Raw genomic sequence first — 18,883 nt, 5'->3', positions numbered from 1 at the left:
TTAGTGAGCAACATAACAGATAAAAGCTCAGGGGTCGATTCCAAGTGCTGGACTTGCATTTTGATCTTTTCACTGGAACTGTCAGTATGTCGTCTACAGATATGTTGATGTAAGTAATGGGGTGTCATCATTGGGATAACAAAAAGCCAAAATAAACTGATCAGACAAAGCATACATTTTTTTGGAGTGACAAAATCAACAATCTGGCAACACTCTTAAAAAGAAGGAATGCACTGAGCTTTATATAAGGAAAACCCTTTAGAACATTTAGTCCATTGAAGAACACCTTTGAGCAGGAAGGCGTGTCATTGTCAAGAACCGAAACATTTCAACTTTTTTTCTCAAATTATTATTTTGACTTCAATCTTAAAATTTCTTAAAATAACATTTCGACTGTAATCTCAAAATTGCAACTTTTTTTCAAAATATTATTTCGACTTTAATCTTAAAATTTCGACCGTAATCTCAAAATTTTATTTCCTCTTTAATCTTTATAATCTGTACTTCTAATAATCCTTGTAGATTGCGCGCTGTCAGAAGAGGGCGCTAATGTGACCCACGAAATCCACCGAAGAAGACTTTTTCTACAGGAAGTCGCCTTTGTGAAATTCCGTTTGTTTTCTTTTGTTTGAGCGTGTTCACGCGGATGAACTCAGGCGTTGTGTAGATAATAATAGTCCAAAATGTCGAGCGTTAGACTCCAGGGCTTTCGGAGCTTTTTGACTGAACGCTTCACCGCCGTGGCCATGGAGGTGTTTGGTGAAGTTGAAAGTATCGTTGTGGAGTGCTGTGAGGAAAACAAGCGCCTGCGGGACATTCTGCACATGGTCCTCAACCCCGAGATAAAGTTACACAGGATAGGTTTGTTGCTTTTGGATCCTTGCGTTTCCAGTTGACTGACCTGTATTAGCTACACTTGAAGAGGAATTGTTAAATTAAAGCATTGCAAGCTTAATGTGACACCGTGTGTAAATACTGTAGGACGTGTGTGTGATGGTTGCGTAATTTAATGCTTTAGTTAGTTAAGACTAATACTAAAGGGCCCCCTCACATTATAAAGCTGTTAAAATTAACTTCACCTCGATTGGCCTTTACCACTAAACTACTGCGGACATGTTTCATAGGTAGTAACCCATCAGTCTAACACATACAAAATGACCAGTACCAGGTAGGACCCCATTTAACCTTAACAGAACTGCTTTAATTCTTCATGGCACGGATTCAGTCAAGTGCTGGAGATATTGATCCACAAAAATACGATAGCATCACACAGTTGCTGTTGTCTGCTGCACATCCACTTTCCCCCTCCCACCGCATCTCAAAAATGTTCTGCTCGACTGAGATGTAGTAACTTTAGAGGTGTGTTAGTAGATGTGCTAACTAAAAATAAAGACAAGATGATAGTCTATTAAATTTTAATGAAATTTGCAGATTGTTTCGGTGAAGTTTAATAAACTCCTTGCCATCTAAAATATAACAGGACACCGGAGTATATTCTCGAGCATCTCACACTTCTGATAATCAGCTGTCTGCTTGATGTTTATTCAGCGGTGTAAAAACTATAACTTTAATCTCTGAAAAAAAGCCAAAAAAATAAAATTTTTAAGTTATCTAAGTGACTTATATATCATGTTTAACCTGAGTAGCGAAAGATGGCGGTGGGTTTGAAAATGATTTGCCGGATGTCCGGTTTACTCACCGGCTGCCTTGACCCCCCCCCCCCCCCCCCCCCCCCCCCCCCCAAGCTATCGAGCTGGTGGGGAATTGACCCTGTGCACGAGAAAATGCTAACTTCCTGGTTTGAGACCGGATGTGGGGTTGTACATTTCCGGTAGCTTTACTTTGCGGTCAATCGCTACTGCAAAGATATACTCCAAAATTGATGTCCTAAACTCGAAAACGGAAAGATCGCATTAAGTTACAAAGAGCAGGAGGTGGGAACACTCACCACTGTTGTGTCATAAAAATCTAATGATCAATTTTGACGTTTAAAGAGTTTAAATCGATCAGTTGTTTACATCACTCAACACAAGCAGACCTGCATTACTGCATGCAGAAGACACATCGTCCACATTCAGAAGCACATCTCTGTATAGTGACTGGTCTTATGATTTAAACAGGCAAATGTTCAGCATTCAAACTACAGGTGAAGAATAGTCAAACCAGATGTTTCCCCGTTATGTCGAGATCAGCTAGTCAAGTACACACCCGCACAGCACGTTAACAAACCATGAAAAAAGCCACACAAAAAATGAACGATTGCTGGTAACGGTTTCTATACATTAGTATTTACGAAGGGTATGTTGTGACTTACCTTCAAAATTACAGCGGTCCCTCGCTATAACGCGGTTCACCTTTCACCTCGCTGTTTCGCAGATTTTTTTAGTTTTTTGTTGCATGCTTTTTTTATGTCCTGCGTCCTGATCGCTGCAGACGATCTCCTCCGTGATGTCTCCCCTGTACAGTACAGAATCGCTGCATCGATGCTAGCAGTGTGACTCTGAAGTGCAGTGCTGTATGTCCACGAAACGTTTTGCACCGTCAAAAAATAAAATTGGCTACTTGATTTCACCTATCACTGGTTATTTTTAGAACATAACACCCGCGATAAACGAGGGACAGCTGAGAAATATAACATTTGAATCCATTTTCTCTTTTGCTCTGAGGGCGGGGAAAAAATATCGACAAGTCGATGAACATCATTTACAGATATATTGGGTAAATGCCCAAGACATCTATAGAAGTGTAAATCGCCGCTTGATTTATTAATTTGCTTAACTTGTTTTGGACCGTAAACAGGGCGAGAATAGGAAACCGGAAACAAAGCTCCCCACAGGAGTTTCCGCACCGGAAGTAGCATATGCTAACGTGCACATAGTCAATGGGGAACTGATGTCTCTGAAGTGACTAGTTGACTAATCGTGGCAGCCCTAGTACAAAGCACGATTTGTATTTGGATGTTGGAACAGAAAAATACATTTTTCCTGTCTTCTGTTGTCCACTGTTGGCTAGCCTCAGTTTCCTATTATTGACTGATTAGAGTTGCATCTAGTGTGGTCTTCTGCTGCTTTACTTCATCTGCTTCAGGGTTTGATGTCTTGTGCGCTTACAGACACTCTTCTGCATACCGACACTCTTGTGTTGAAGAACTTTTGATCAGGTGTACCTAACTGAGTGGCTGGTGATTGTGAATAACTCAATAGCAGCTGTTCTGCATGGTGACTATTGATTCTCTCTCTCTTCCCCCCAACATGGTAGGAGTCTAAGGATAGTTGAGATAAACTGTTTCCATTTCTTATTTGTTCACTGACACGTCCACGTTGACATGTTAAAAGAATCTCAGGTTAAGGGGCAAGTACCATGACTCAAACTAAAGCAAAACATATGATTACTATGTAATGTATTCAATAATGTTTTTTTTTTCTATTTCCTATGACAGATGTTAATAACTACGCTGGAGAACAGCCCTCAGAGCCTAACACCAGGGTGGACCTTGAAATATCAGAGGGCCTCACTGCGATAGCTAAAGCAGGGCAAATAGAATATGACTTAAGTTGGGATCAGCGACAAGTGCTGACTGAAGCTGACAACTTCATTACACCAGTCTGTGTTAAAGAAGAGCATATTGAGTGTGACATAAGTCAACAAGCCAACAACGATTTTACATCAGACTGTTTTGAAAACGGATCAAAAGAAGAGGAAGAAGAAGACATCACTGACACAAACCAGATTCATGTGGCAGGTACCAGAGTTGAGGCTTCAGCTAATAGCTCAACTGATGAAGCAACTGAAGATGGAGACTGTACCTCAGATGAGTCAGAAGCAGATTGCCAGATTGAAGAAGGGACAAGTGAGAGCCACATATTTAAAAAAGGTTTAGAAACTTCAAACACAAAAGTAAGTTTTGGCTTCTTAAATCTAAAATAACTTTGCTGAGAATCCAAAATGCTATTCCTAACTTTCCAAGGTCCCACATACACCTTTCAGTAAACGTGCACCAAAAGCAGACAATTGTCTAAATGTTTATTTTATTGGGATTTCTTTTTTCCTTTTATTTTTTGATGCTGAATAGCCAATAGTTCTGGAACTACAACCACTTCCCCCCTAAAGACAGACACTCAATAAAATAAGTAAACAAAAACAGAAATCAATGATTACAACTTATTAGATTGACAACACATCAGCAACCTGGGAGTTCCTAGAGATCTGCAGGTCTTAATGCTCAATTCCGATTTTTTGATCAAATCCAATTTTTTTGTCTGCTTGTTCACACTACATATAAAATGTGACAGTAAACGCGCTCTAGTGTGAACCTTCAAAGCGATCTGCATGCGCAAAAGAAGACGTCACACACAACGTGCTCTGTTTAGACCCAGAGCAAACAATATTGTTTGACTGATGGCCCTTAATATAAAGACTTGTTTCACACTTTACGTTTCCCAATTTTGCTTTAAGTTATAAAGTTATTTTGTTATTTACATATAGCCTAATAACTACTATACTACTACTACTACTACTATCTGGGGGGGCAACCATGGCTGAGGGGGGTGGGAAAGCGTATCTGTAACCGGAAGGTCGCTGGTTCGATCCCCGGGATCTCTGTCCTGGTCGTTGTGTCCTTGGGCAAGACACTTTACCCTACCGCCTACTGGTGTTGGCCAGAGGGGCCGATGGCGCGATATGGCAGCCTCGCTTCTGTCAGTCTGCCCCAGCAGCTGTGGCTACAACCGTAGCTTGCTTCCACCAGTTGTGAATGTGAGAGTGAATGAATAGTGGCATTGTAAAGCGCTTTGGGTGCCTTGAAAAGCGCTGTATAAATCCAAACCATTATTATTATCCTTATTGGTGTTTTACAGAGGAGCGGTGCTTCAAAGGATAGTTGCAAATTTCTGTCAGAATCTGCAGATTATACAGTACAAATAAAATGTTCACGTTTCTCCAACGCTGTCTTCCCAACAGTTTCACTAACATCTACACTGGATGGCCAGGAAGCATTCACAATGTCTTCTTGGGCGCTTCTCCGGCGCTGATAATTGGCGTATCGGATTTGTGCTGTTCACACTGTCGTACCATGATCGGATATGGGTCGCATAGGGTCAGAAAAGTTGGATTTGATGTGCTTTCGCCTGTAGTCTGAACGTAGCCATAGTCTTTCTCATCCTAACTTGTGTATTTTCAGCCACTTTTCTGTGCAGATTACTTTACGTTCTGACGTTTTTAGGCTGTTTTGCTTACACAGCATTACTAAGGCAGATGAATTTAAGTGCCATCAAAAATGCTTAAGCTTGTGTTTCTTTGAGTAGCTGATGGTTGAGGGCTGCTGTCCAATGAGATTTTGTTACTATGTAGTGAAAGCCTCTCTGTGCTTTTGCTGTTACTGCTGCACAACCCCAAAGAAGAATATTGCCACTCCAATGTTTAGCGACTGCCAAGGCATTCTTTCATCAAATGCTGCTCCTTTTATCTCGTAAACCTTTAACTCAACTTTATCTGTCCATGCCACTTGTTTACAGTATGACATGTTGCTTTGCATACCTCAGACATTGAGTTTTGAGAGAATGTGCCATGCAAATTTTACCTTTAGACTCTGTTTGCGCATCAGTGCTTTACAGTGAAATGTTGCATCACTAGCTCCCTGTCAGCTAAACCTTTCAGCGGGTCTTTTGCTTTATGGAGGCTTTACTTTGCTTGTCTGCTCAGCATTTACATCGTCTGAAAGTTTTATTGGCCATCCACATTTTGTGCTGACTTCCAGTTTCCCTTAGCTGTCATTTCTTTAGTTCACTTAGGGCAAGAGACATCTCAAATTCATGGAAATAAAAAGTGTCAGTGAATTAGCTTTTGAAGAATTGGATTTTTTAAAAAATGTTTGCATTCTTAGTAGTCTTAATGGGTTTGACTTGAAAGTAGAGCGCTACTTATTAAATAATTGTTTCAAGTGCACATGCAGCTTAACACCACCATCCGGAATTTATTGATGCATGCTTATTCAAGATATGATGTGAAATTAAGCCTGAGTAATGCTCTGAAGTCCTTACAAACATCCTTACAGCTAGTTTGAATTGGTAGTGATACAATCACTGTTGTTCCCAAAACATTTGATGATTCAGCGATCAAGTTTGTTCGATTAAATCCCATTCCTGTTCTACGGGAACTGTGAGAACCTTTCGTTTCCCATTTTAATAATTACTGCTGAATTAACTGCCATAAGTGATCTAGGATATTGACCGATGAATTGGCCTTAAGTTTCAAAAATGAACAGCCTCTATTGATGAAATGCGGGCGAGTGCATTCTGAGTTTCTAGTGCTTCAGAAGTTTTATAAATAAAAATTGTACAAGTTGGTTAATCTATTCAATAACTTGATGATTCAATGACTTGATAACTTGATGCTGACTTTGCTTACAGCTATAAGTGGCACTCATTTTGAAGGTAAAGTTCAAAACACAAGTTTAGAGAAAAATTTGTCATTACACCAAAGTGCAGGGTTAGTTGGCCAATCCTTTTTCTCAAAATACATGATTCCATAATGGTGTCATCTGCAAATATGTGCAGAAATGACTATTTATGCTTTTAGATGCCTTTATTTGTCTTTTGTTTGTATTTTTGTAACAATTAAAATGGACTTTTCTCTTTCTTTCCTTGGGTGAAACTCTTTGGAAGAAGCTATCGTGCCCCCTGCAGAAAACCATGCTAGAATTTCCAAGGTAAGAATGGCAAGAACCTCAATAATCACCCTCCCAACTTGCTAAAAATAATAATATTAATAATAATAATGATGATAATAATTATGTGTGTCATACAGGTTGACGCCCATGAAATTCACCACTGTTGTCCCATCTGAATGCCAGTCGTTTATTGAAAGGCTCAAAGAAGCGTACAGGGACTTTCCTGATGACCAGAAGCCTTTGATAACCAAAATGGGCCTCACAACAGATGTGGAATGGGTGGACTGTGCTTCTGGTAAAGTTCCCAAAGGTTCCCTCCTATCCTACCAGTGCCCTGTGCCATCAACTCAGGGTTATACGATAAACAGTGATGCTCCCTCTCGGCTGCCGCTTCCTCTATCTCACCATGAACTGGAATCAGTGTCTGCCATTCCTACACTTAGCGCCAAGGAGCAGGAACATGTAAATGCCATGCAGGTCACCTGGGAAGAAGCACGCACTCTGGAGCAATCCACTCGTGGCTGTAGGGAGAACATAAAGAAACTGCAGAAGCTGCGCTTGACCAGCCGTTTCAGAGAGATCTGCAAACTCAAATCGGGACAAAGCAATATCGAGCATCTGATATTTAAGATTCAGAAAGGATTTTCTCTGAGCAAAGCAGCACAGATAGAGGAGGAAATAAAAAATGAAGCTTTCCAGCAATATTGTCGGCAAATGTGCGTCAACTGGTACCCCTGTGGTTTTGTCGTTCATCCGAATGCTCCGTGGCTGGGGGCGAACCCTGATGGGTTGGTATACGATTCCAATGAGACCAACAGTTTTGGACTGGTACATGCTAAATGTGTCAAGTTTCGGAGCTTCATTGATTGCGCTTTCCTGATCTGTCGCAATGGAGTCTTACAGTTGAATAAGAATCACCCGTACTATTGGCACATCCAGGGAGAGATGATGGTTACGGGGACATCATGGTGTGATCTGTTGGTGTTGTCCAGAGAAGACATGCTGGTTCAGCGTATATACCGTGACAACGTCATTATCAAGATCATGAAGAAGAAATTGGACGAGTTCTTTTTCTATTACTTCTTGCCAGCAAATGTAAAGTTGTCATCGACATCATTAAATTAGTGCTGTATGCTGTTTTTCCCCTAGGGGCCAGATTAACGGCCAACATAAGATGGGTTAGTGCAGTTTTTTTCTCCACTGTATCACTGCATTACTGAAGCATGCAACACTTTCTTTAATTTTTTCACAATGAAAGCATCCTGCTGGTTTAACTCTTGAGCCGAAGAGTTCTGAACCTTTCCAGGTTCAGTATACATGATCAATAGCTTAACTCCACTCAGGTTTTTGTCTAAAATCATTAATACACAGCAACTAAATAGGAGGCTATGGCTTCATGTGGAAAATGCATGTTAGCATGATGTTCTCTGAACATTTGTTTTAAAGTCATCTTTTCTGCTGGCATTATTGTAAATGTAACTTTCTCATTACTTTTTATTGGATGTTTATGTATTTGTTGAACTTCTTAATTTGTGTCATTTTAGTTTAGTTTCTTTAAAAAAATTAAATCTGCCAGACCTTACATGCAATTATTATTTGTCACTTTTCCCTCCTTATTACTGCATGATTCCACGCTGTAGTCCTACGTACACTGTGATGATTATTTTATTGAACTAATCCGTTTACCAATAATTTGCACAGTTCTTTGATTACTTTTTGTACAGCGTTAAACAAAGAGTTGGATTGTTTTTGAAATAAAAAGTTTAAAGAGAAAAACATATTTCTGTGTTGGTTTAAAGTTCTTTTAACTAATGTGTCAACTGCTGTTTTTGACTGTGTTAGTCCAACTGACATTACCCCTTACAAAGCTCATTCTTTGACATTTTGACCCATTTCAAGTCATCGATCTTCATCTTTGAGCTACAATAAAACTGTATCAGCTCTTCTAAAACCCTTTACCATCTTCCACTGTTTGTATAAAGGTCATTTTTTATTCTTACAGTTCTACAGTTCTGACTCTTAACTCCTGTTTCAGATTTCCAGAACTCTTCCAGAACTCAGGAAATCACATGATAGGGTGGGGCCAGGTTTCACAATGAGCTCAACCGAAACCCTGGCTGATTGTGACCCACACCCGTGTTCACACCTTGACTCGTGATTAGGTAGAGGATCATCAGGGGGTCCTTTGTCCCTCTTTGGGGGGGAACTCCCACTGGATTTAAACTCTCCACCTTTTGACCCTTAGAACGGAAGAAGCTTCTCTGATGAGAGGTGAAACGTCTTCAAGCAACTTAAAGAAGTTCAGACGCTTTTCTTTCCAAGTTCCTTGGACTACAATGACCTGGATGACTGAGAACCTTCACAGACAACTCTTCATTATGTTTACATGTACCTTTAACTTCAACCCCAGGTCATATTTGGTGTGCTTTTATAGAGTTGCACATTTTGTAAATACAATTGATATGAAGAAGCAGCAAGGTCTAGGTTGGCATACAGCTGTGTTTGTAACAGAAAGTTAAACTTTTTCGATACCTGTTATTACCAAGCTGATTGTGCAAATGAGCAACTATTTCTGGTGTAAACCTCTTAACATCCACCAGGTGGCTGATGAACCACTTAGAGTGGCATGGGCACTCGAAGCACTTTATAGCCTCGTTCACTCATTCACGCAAGCACTTTTTTCTATGCTCAAGCACTTTCTAACACTGATATTCCAGTGGATGTATCGGAGAGCAACTTGGGCTTAGTACCTTGCCCAAGGATATTTTGCATGCAGACTGGAGCAGTCGGGGATCAAACCACCAACCCTCTGATTAGTAGCTGACCTGCTCTAACTCCTGGGCTACAGCCACTGAAAGCAGGAAATATAGCAGTCCAAACATGAAGATGTGAAAGCATGGATGACATTTTTTTGTGGTCTTTTTAAAATAAAATATATATATAAAAAAAAAATCCTTTTTTGGGCCTGATGAAAGGACCTCGGGCGTAGGATCACTGAGCTGATCGTCTGCATAGCAGTGGAAATTAGGACTCTACAATAAATATATTGTAAATAAATATATTTTTATATAGGTAAATATACCATTGCCCTTTTGAATGTTGTTGCGCTCTTTTGCCAAAACATTAATTGTGCAGGTTTAGAACACTGCTGCAATCAATGGAGTGCTTTGTATGTAAGATAGCATTGTGTCAGAGGTGCCTGTGGTACTCTTTGAATTGATGGCAGCATAAAATTGGAGAATATTCTAAGGGGAGAATTTGTGTCCCAAAGATGAAAACATCCTTTAGAATAACAGCTCCTCACTTTGGGAACATTATTCTAGCTTGGTGACAGTCCTTATGAGTTGTTTGGAGAAAACCAAACAGCCTATCAGTACATAACTCACAGCATTATGACCATTATCTGTCTTATGGTTTTATCCCTTTGATGCAGCTTTGCAAACCTAAGCTGTTCTACCATGTGCTTTTCTTAGCGACGAGAGGCTTTTTCCTTGTATAGCTTCTAAACAAGCCATACTTGTTTAATGTTTTTCTGATTGTACTGTCATGAACTTAAGCATTTAACATGCTAACTTCTGTAGCATCTTAGATGTAGCTTGTGGTGCTTTTGCAACCATTGCATGATCCTATTTTGATGAGCAACACCTATTTAGCCACTTAATTCCCATGAAAGCAATGAGAGCCTACTGAGTGTTTTACAAGACGATTTAGAAAGTGACAACTTTCTTTTTCACATGACTGTATAAATGGATTATCTTGACCCAGGGATGGCATTTAGATTGAGAATACGGGAAAGACCCCATGAAGGATGGCTGAGGATGGGGAGAATTCTCCTATGAAGACGAGACAGGAGCCTTTGTAACATCACCAGCAGTTTCTATGGACAATGTGGCCATCTGTTTCAAATGCAGTACACAGATCAAATAAAATTTTAATATAACAGCCCCAAGAAGCACGTTATTTTATTCAAAACCTCCATGTAAATCATGCTGGATCATTTTCTTATTTTCTTCACTTATGATCTGCCCAGATAAAATAAAAACACATTTGTCATTCATCATCTATGAATCCAACATGCAAATTAAAAAGGGTTTTAATCCGTCCAGCTGTTATTTTACACACACACACACACACACACACACAGAGCTCTGAGGTAGATAATTTCCTCTGTGGTCCTGTAGGGGTTGCTGTGTCCACCCACCTTGATCAGATTTCTTGATGACGTAACGCAAGGCTGTGTGTTTTTGCAGCTGGATAGGACATCCCTCATCAGAAACGCGCTGTCATGTTTCACAGTAACCACATTAACCCTTAGCCAGCAGAGCACACGCGTTTTTTAGTCACACTGTGACCTTTTTTTTGTCAGGTAGATATTTTATTATTACCAGCTCTTACCTCCTGCTGCTGTCGCTCTCACAGACACTCGGCTCTCCCCACACAGCCTGTTATTTTTTTATTATTAACTTTAAATTTGCAATCATGGGTATCAATAAGACGTACATGAGGATCGCCTATGCTTCGTTTGGTACGATCGTGGGCTTTTCAGCCTTTCTGGTGTGGAACTTCGTGTACAATCAGCCTTGGACTGGAGCCATGGGAGGACTGTCAGGTGAAGTAAACACTCTCTGCAGCGATACATGTGATGAGTGTGAGGAGCAGTGAATGAGAGATTTATTGGCATTTATGGGAGCGTAGAGTTAGAGATGTGTCACAGGTATAACTTCTATTTTGAGCCCAGGTCATCTAACTTTATGATACATGCGGCAACTAAATGTGTGCGTAAATATTGCAGTTTTAAAAAAAAATGTCATTACCTGACTCTTTTTTTTTGGTTTTTGTTAAATTTGCTGTTTGTCTTAAAGACCTTAAAATAATCAGATGCCACTTTGCTATCAATAAACTTCTACACAAGTGTCTTTTTTAAATAGAAAGTTTAAATATGTTCAAAACCCACATCCTATAAATCTAAGTAAAATAAGTCGCTCTGTGTTCATCTGAATTATGAATTAATTCTCAGAACATTTAGACAAATAACACTATCCACAGTAGAAGGGTCTTTTTCGGTGGTTTTCAGCATCATTTATTAACAAGTATAATAGCATTCCTGTTGTTTATACTTTAACCTGTTCCCACTGATGAGCACCTACTAGATCAACTATTAGAGTCTCCGTTCTCCAATGTCAGTTTTTAAATGACATTTTTAAAACCTTTCCAATCCTGAATCACCAGTACTTTGTATTTCTGAAAACCACTTTTTCTTCTTTCAACCTTCTCATGCAGATGTTGGTTGTACTGAATCAGTCTCTACAAATGAATGACTTACTGTGGACATTGATGGTGAATAAGGGAGCGTGATGTATAATCCAAGTATATCCGAGTATAATCTGAGTACAGATTTACACCTGGTTAAAGGGCATGTCTGTGCAAACTCACAACAAAAGGAAAATATGTCAACATTGCAAAAGAAAAGCTGTTGTTTTAGAGCAGTAGCATTTCCTTTACGATTGTGCTGCTTTGAGTTCAGATTTTATCATGCAGTGTGAACATATGGACAATGGACTTGACAGGGTGTTGGTCACAATTTTGTAAGTCTATAAGTTGCAATGTTAGATCCTGTTAGGTTTGCCAAAAAGATAAAAATGCTTCCCCCCGTGCACAACCGTGCAACGGTGATAAAAGAGTTGCATCTGGAAATTTGACCTTTGAAACTCTATCGAGGTTTACAGATGAGCATCTGAAACCTCTGCGCTCATCTGCTGATAGGGTGTAGTGTACTCAGTGTTAGTGGTTGTTAAATGTGCATTTTTTACCTAAGATCAAACTAGTTAAAGTACAACAGTGGTGTCATCTTTTTGTGCAGTTAGTTAGTAACCATTCCTAATTACATTGGTAGTAACACATTAATCGGACTGAAAATGAAGAGCTGCATTTTCTTTGTCCATCAAGTTGGGGCGTAATTGACGAGCCTGATTTAGTCTGCGTTGAAAAGAATTGGGCTATTGATTTTAATCAAAGCTGTCATTTTATTAACACAATATCAGAAATAATCCAGCACATGAAGTAGAGTCATGGTTGTTGTTGTATGCTTGCATACTGACTGTCCATCCCAACTTCTTCTTTTTTTTTTAAATATATAAAAAAAACCTAGCACACAGTAAACAGTTAAAGGTTCATTTGCACCATACCATGTTTTTCTCATTCTTTTTAAAATACATATTGATATAATATCAAGATTTTGAATTCTTTTACCCACAAGTAAATCTGAATCTGATACCGTGAGACCACAAACATGTTTACACGATGATGAGTCATCCCACAGGAAAGAGCAAAAGTGTATCCTGTGCATCTTCACTGATCTTCAACTAATATAAAAGTTGTTGCACTTCCTTCTGTTGCAATGACAAAAAGAGAAGTGTGATTTATTGACTCAGCATTTGGCAGCATGCTGTGTCATGATCCAACATTAATTGATCATACAAACAAAAGTTCATGACCAGTCAGATTTATTTCAATGACTGGTATATGCAGTCATGTGAAAAAGACAGTTTTCACTGTGAAAGCTAAGTACACTCTTACTTCTTCCATATGAATTAAGAGGGTAAATAGTGCACCTGATTAAATGATTCAGCAAGTGTGAGCACCTGTATAAAAGCAGATGTTTTGTTAATTTTCTAGGATCGAGCTTTCGAGTCTTTCTGGAAGTGACACCCCAGCAAATTTACAATAAGGTTAGACTCAAATTTAAAGGAGTTTCTGAACAAGTATGGCTCATTTAGAAGGGATACAAAGAGAAAGCCTCTTTTCACTAAAAAGCACATGCAGATGTTTGGCTATAATGCACTGCACAAACACCTCGTACCGACTGTTGAGCATGGCAGTTGGAAGGTTGATGATTAGGGTTTTTCAGCCATAGGACCTGAGCTCCTGAAGTGGCATCTTGTAGTCACTAAATCAACCATTAACTGCTCTGTATACCCAAGTATTCTAGAGTCAGATATGAAGGCTCATGTGTTACTTAGCTAAAAGTGGGTTATGCAGTACAACAAAGTTCCCAAGCACTCTAGCAAATCTATAACGCAATGAATGAAAGAGAAAATAATTAAGGTGTTGCAATGGTCCAGTCAAAGTCCAGATTAGCTTGATTAAAATACTGTAGCAGGACCTTAAGAAAGCTGCGCATAAACAAATACCCCAAAACCTCAATGAACTCAGCAAACAAAGAAAAGTGGGCCAGAATTCCTCCCAAATAATGTTAGCGACTAATAAATTCATAATGAAAACCATTACTTTAAGTTATCTCTGCTGTGGGTGGTGCTACAAGCGTCTGAATCATGAGGTGTAGGTTTTCACAGGCTATTTCACATGGCTGTATGTTCAGTTCAGCTGTAAGTGTGTTGTTTACTACACATTTTTAATGTTAGTGTTAATTGTCAGGGACATTCTGCATTAATGAAGGTTACCATAAATGTGCCAGCGTTAGCCAAACGGCTGATGCAGAATCTGCCTCCTAGCTACTTTTTGAAAACATAAAAGTCATTAATGGATAAAGTGAGCAAAAACTAGGCAAACAGTTGATGTTAGACAGAACATACAGTTAGCTTGTATGAATTACAAATCAATCAAACAAAAAGAAAATGTGAGCATATGAGGAAAACAGCTAGGTATGATGGCTTTAAGATTACATTCAAAGTTAGAATAATGTTCCAGAAGTGAGGAGCTGTTATTGTAAAGGATGTTTTCCTCTTTGGGACACAAATTGGTCCCTCAGAGTATTTTCCAAATATCCAAGCTGCCATCTCCACTGATGAACTCAAGGAAACTGAAATCAAACACCTGAGAATCAGAACTCTTATAGATACCACCAAATACAGAATCTCAGCCAGTCTCACTGTAATATTCAGACTTCCTCCTCCAATCAGACTTAGTTTTCAGCACCAGTCCTGACGTAAGGCTTAAAGGTTAGTAAAACAAGAGCTTTAGCATTAAATCTGAATCAGAGAGGAGTTGAATATGCACACAACAACTGCAGCTCTGTTACAGTGCAACAATAAAATTAAAAAGTGTAATAATGTCGAAATGTGTTGATGCATTTACATATTATTAGAACAAGAACAAGAAGGTGGATCATATCATGTAAAACCTGTAGTACTGTGCTTTTTAAACAGACTCATGAAGCTGAAAGCTAACTTTGCTTTCTGTACCTGGTCTCTTCCCTCAGGTGTGTTGGCACTCTGGACCCTGATCACTCACATCATGTACCTGCAGGACTACTGGCGGACCTGGCTGAAAGGCCTCAGGTTTTTCATGCTCATTGGGATTTTCTTCTCTCTGCTGGCACTCGCAAGCTTCGTTGTTTTCCTGGGCATTGGTACCCTATACAAAGACAGTGAGTTGTTCGGCATCACTTTCTCGTCTCACTTCATTTTTTTTAATGTATATTGTTCATTACCAAACAGCTCTGTGGTGTACATAATCAGACTTGTTGCTATGTGAAATCATTGTTTATCAATTACTTATTTCAAATAGTTTTATTATTTGACCAAGTACTTTGCAGCCAGCATCTTTTACTTTACAGAAGAAAGGGTTCAGTTAAAAGATCACATTAATGCTCATGGTTGTAGAGTGGGACATTTAATGTGCATAGGTCCACATCTTTATCCATATAGTGTAGTAATCTACACTCTATCTATCTATCTATCTATCTATCTATCTATCTATCTATCTATCTATCTATCTATCTATCTATAGATTATTATTTGAATTAGGGGTTATTTGATTGTCAAAGCGCCCTGAGGGAGCTGTTGTCTGGATTGGTTCTATATAAATAAAATTGAATTGAATTGTGTGTCTCTGTTTTCGCAGCCTTCACTGACCCTCAGAGCTTCTTCCTGTCCTGTGTGTGGAGCGTCATGACCCTGAAATGGTCCTTCATGCTCATCCACACTGCTGAACAATACCGCACTGAGTTTGAGGACATCGGTATCCTCAGTGACTTCTGAGGGAAAGTCCTGCATCTTACAGAAGATGCACAGACTTTGCTCTCACAGTGTGGAGCTGAAAAAAATAAACCAGCAGTGCTTTTTTCTTTTCTTTATGCAGAGCATCATGACCTTGAACAGGGTCTCCACGTCACCACGTACTGGTTCATTTTTAATTCTGAGCAGGATTTTTTGCTGACTTCTAAACTTTTTTGATAAATCCAGCTCCGTTTTATACGAGCTCAGATAGATTTTATTGTCTTACTTTTTCGTTCACCCCTGAATCTACACAGTATCCTCTTGGTAAAACATTTCTAGAATATGATCAAATTTTTAACCACATCGCAGTTAAAGAACTTGTTGCAAATTTACAGACTCTTCTGTAAAAACATTCAGTTCAGCGCTGCAGCCACTAGGGGGTATCCCTCTTCCAGATATAAATGTACAGTTCATGGGCGTTTCTTATCGTTCCATCTGTGTGATATTTCTATTTAAGGTGTTTTTGTTTTTTTTACTAGCTTACAGGTTGTACATTGAGTAATCAAATGACGAAATTGGATCACAAAGCACCGGTCCCTTGATGTACAGTGATTTAAAGCTGATATACATTCACACACTGCTTTAAAAATGCGTCAAGGCCTTATTGAAGGCAGGTAAGCCTGAAATCCTTCATCATTTAGGCTTTCCTGTAAAATTCCAAATAAGCAATAAGCATATGTATTGGTACTGTATGTTTCTGAACTTTGAACCAGCATTTTTATTGTATGAGTAATTTTTTAAAATTTTATTTTATTTTTTGTCTGTGTGACAAAAAGGCGAAACGGGCATTCATTGGGCTGTGATGACACTGTTATGCACACTTAAGTAATCAAGTTACTTTGTTTCATATCATCCATGTGAAACCCGATTATGGACATTTATGTTGTAAGGTGAGTCTGGAAACTCCCGTGTATGAAGTACACTTTGTGCATCCGCATGTATCATTTGACTGAATGTAGGTGTGTGTGTTTGTGCAGGAGTGTGTCTAAGAGTGCTGTTAATAAAGTCTGAAAATGTGCATGGCTGTGACCAAGAGCTCTTCCTCTTTTCTGACCAGGAATTTCTTTGTTTCTTTTGCACTTTCTGTTCCTCTAAAATTTTTAATGTCCGCTGTTCTTTAAAAAGTACAACATCCTCCCCATCAAAAAAATAATAATCACAAAGCTCATAATGTGAGTATTAGAAACTATCATGGAATCAGTTTGAAAGTGTCATGCACTCCTCTTCTGACTAAGCCTGGGGCAGAAGGGTCAGTGTTTTTAGGCATTAAAATGTGATTTGCACCCTGACAGGACTGAAGCACTTCTCCCACCAAGCCGAGCCACCCTTATGAAGAGAAAACATCCCCACTGCATTGCAATCGCAACAGTAAATGCAGGCAATAACCTGCACTTTGAAGTTGGGCAATTATTCCATTTATCCACATTTTTATTTTGTCCCTCAAAGGAAAGGTGGGGGCTGGGGGAGGCTGGTGCAGGGTGGTTTTTTTCTTTTGCTATATGATTTTGTTAAAGCAGCTGCCTGATAGAAGCACTTTGAAGTTGATGTGAAAAATATGTTAGCGAATTTTTACAGTGCTATCATTTTTTGGTGTTCTTTCGCTCATTAAGTTATTTGTTAGGAGAAAAATATCTGGCGGAAGAAAAAAAAGTGTCCCCTTAATTCCATCCTGCAGTGCTCATTAAGGAAAGAACTCCTGCTATGCTGAGGATTAAAAGAAGTGAATTTTGGCATGGTGCTTGGTTATTTACTATATTTATCAATAACTTTGATCCTGGAAAAGCCACCATGATTATTTCACTTTGTTGCTGTCCTACATCCTTCCTCTGCGTTTTACCAACATTTTTGTGGTGCTTATATCTTAATTGCATTATACTGGTTTGTTTGTAAGCCCGGAGAGTCTCGCAGCATCAAGGTAATTGCGATGTTGTGGTTAAATCACCATGGTAACGTTGTTTTTATCTGGCTGTTATAAACTTCGACATTAAGAAACTGAAAAACAATCCAGCTCACTTTCCATCAAGCGGGCTGGGGGCTTTGGAACCAAATGCACCCTATTAAGTTTATACACCAGCCTGTAAAATGTGCATGTGTGTGTTTGTGTGTGTGTAGTATGTAAAGAGAGGGAGGGGTCTCTTTTTATTCAATTACAGGACTCTACCCAAATCAAGGGAGGAAGTTGTCTTGACTGGCAGTCTGGCAGAGTGTGGAGAGACTGGAAACAATAGTTTAGACATTCAAATAACCCAAATATCCTAAACATCCTGTATAATTACACACTGCAGAGCAAACACAAGATGACTGTTTAAATCTATAGCAAGCAACCGGCAAGAAGTAAAGATGTTCCTTTGCATTCAGAATACACTTACAGTCAGAATTTGAGTGTCTGACTTCAGTTATAGAACAGCAAATTTGGACCTGTTCATGTGTTCACACTGGCACATGAAAGTGAACAGTTAGAGCACATTTAGCTTTTGTAGATGTGTCAACAGTCTGTTCACACTTATTATAACACAATTAGCATCAAAATGCATAGAGAGAAAGAAAAACTTGGTCCTCATTTTAAAATGTTTTATTGCAAAGTGAAAGTATTAGTAGATTATTGGATATTTACTTTTAATTACATTGCTTTTTCAGTTCAGTTTGCTCCACTGTTGTTATTTGGCTGCAAAATATAAGGTGACTTCACAAAGTGTGATGTATTCTTTTGTATTTAACTAACCATGTTAAAAAAAAGTTAAAACTGCTCCCTGAGCAGTGATATTAATCCAGTTTAAGCCATATTATGCATTATGATTCTACAGCTCAAAAAAATATTGGGAAACATGTCAGATGTGGCTGATTTAAATATTTGAATTGAAAAATATGCAAACCATTGCATAATTTATTGAGAACAAGATGGCGCTGCCAGTTGGTGAAATGCAAAATTGTCAACCCTGGGAGAAAATTGGCATCAAAAATCAAAGTTACGATTTTTCAAGTGGTGCAAGAAATTATGTAGGTGCAGAAATCACTTGTACTAGCCTTTAAATATGTGTACAGCACTGTTTCAGCTTATATATCCTCTGCTTCTGAGCATTTATTTAAAGCATTAAACCAGTGTTTTTTAAAGTTTTGATGACTGAGTACATTTTTGGGGAAACTGAAGGGCTCACAAGAAAATTGCACACATCAAGTGTAGTCAATATTTTTATGCCTG

General features: G+C 38.9%; 2 protein-coding genes across 3 annotated transcripts; both read left to right on the top strand.

The window, feature by feature from the left end:
* The first annotated feature begins 593 nt into the window (after positions 1–593).
* Positions 594–8,434, top strand: LOC102786323 (uncharacterized). Of its 2 annotated transcripts, none has more exons than XM_006784473.3 (4): positions 594–861; positions 3,440–3,897; positions 6,666–6,706; positions 6,805–8,434. In XM_006784473.3, the coding sequence occupies exons 1-4, from the start codon at positions 684–686 to the stop codon at positions 7,790–7,792; spliced, it is 1,665 nt and encodes a 554-aa protein (XP_006784536.2). In that variant the 5' UTR covers positions 594–683; the 3' UTR covers positions 7,793–8,434. The 2 variants fall into 2 exon arrangements, with proteins under 2 accessions (XP_006784536.2, XP_006784535.2); XM_006784472.3 differs by having other exon boundaries at positions 6,663–6,706.
* A 2,484-nt stretch (positions 8,435–10,918) lies between these two features.
* Positions 10,919–16,696, top strand: LOC102786820 (heme transporter hrg1-B-like). The gene is made up of 3 exons (XM_006784474.2): positions 10,919–11,276; positions 14,886–15,053; positions 15,530–16,696. Exons 1-3 carry the CDS (start codon positions 11,147–11,149, stop codon positions 15,664–15,666), a joined length of 435 nt encoding a protein of 144 aa, XP_006784537.1. The 5' UTR covers positions 10,919–11,146; the 3' UTR covers positions 15,667–16,696.
* Positions 16,697–18,883: the final 2,187 nt, after the last annotated feature.

The sequence above is a fragment of the Neolamprologus brichardi genome, chromosome 5 (assembly GCF_056152115.1).
Source record: "Neolamprologus brichardi isolate AB-2024 chromosome 5, ASM5615211v1, whole genome shotgun sequence".
In the NCBI taxonomy this organism is placed as follows: domain Eukaryota; kingdom Metazoa; phylum Chordata; class Actinopteri; order Cichliformes; family Cichlidae; genus Neolamprologus; species Neolamprologus brichardi.
Note: the sequence above shows the minus strand (reverse complement) of the source record. Positions and strands in the feature narration are given on the sequence as shown.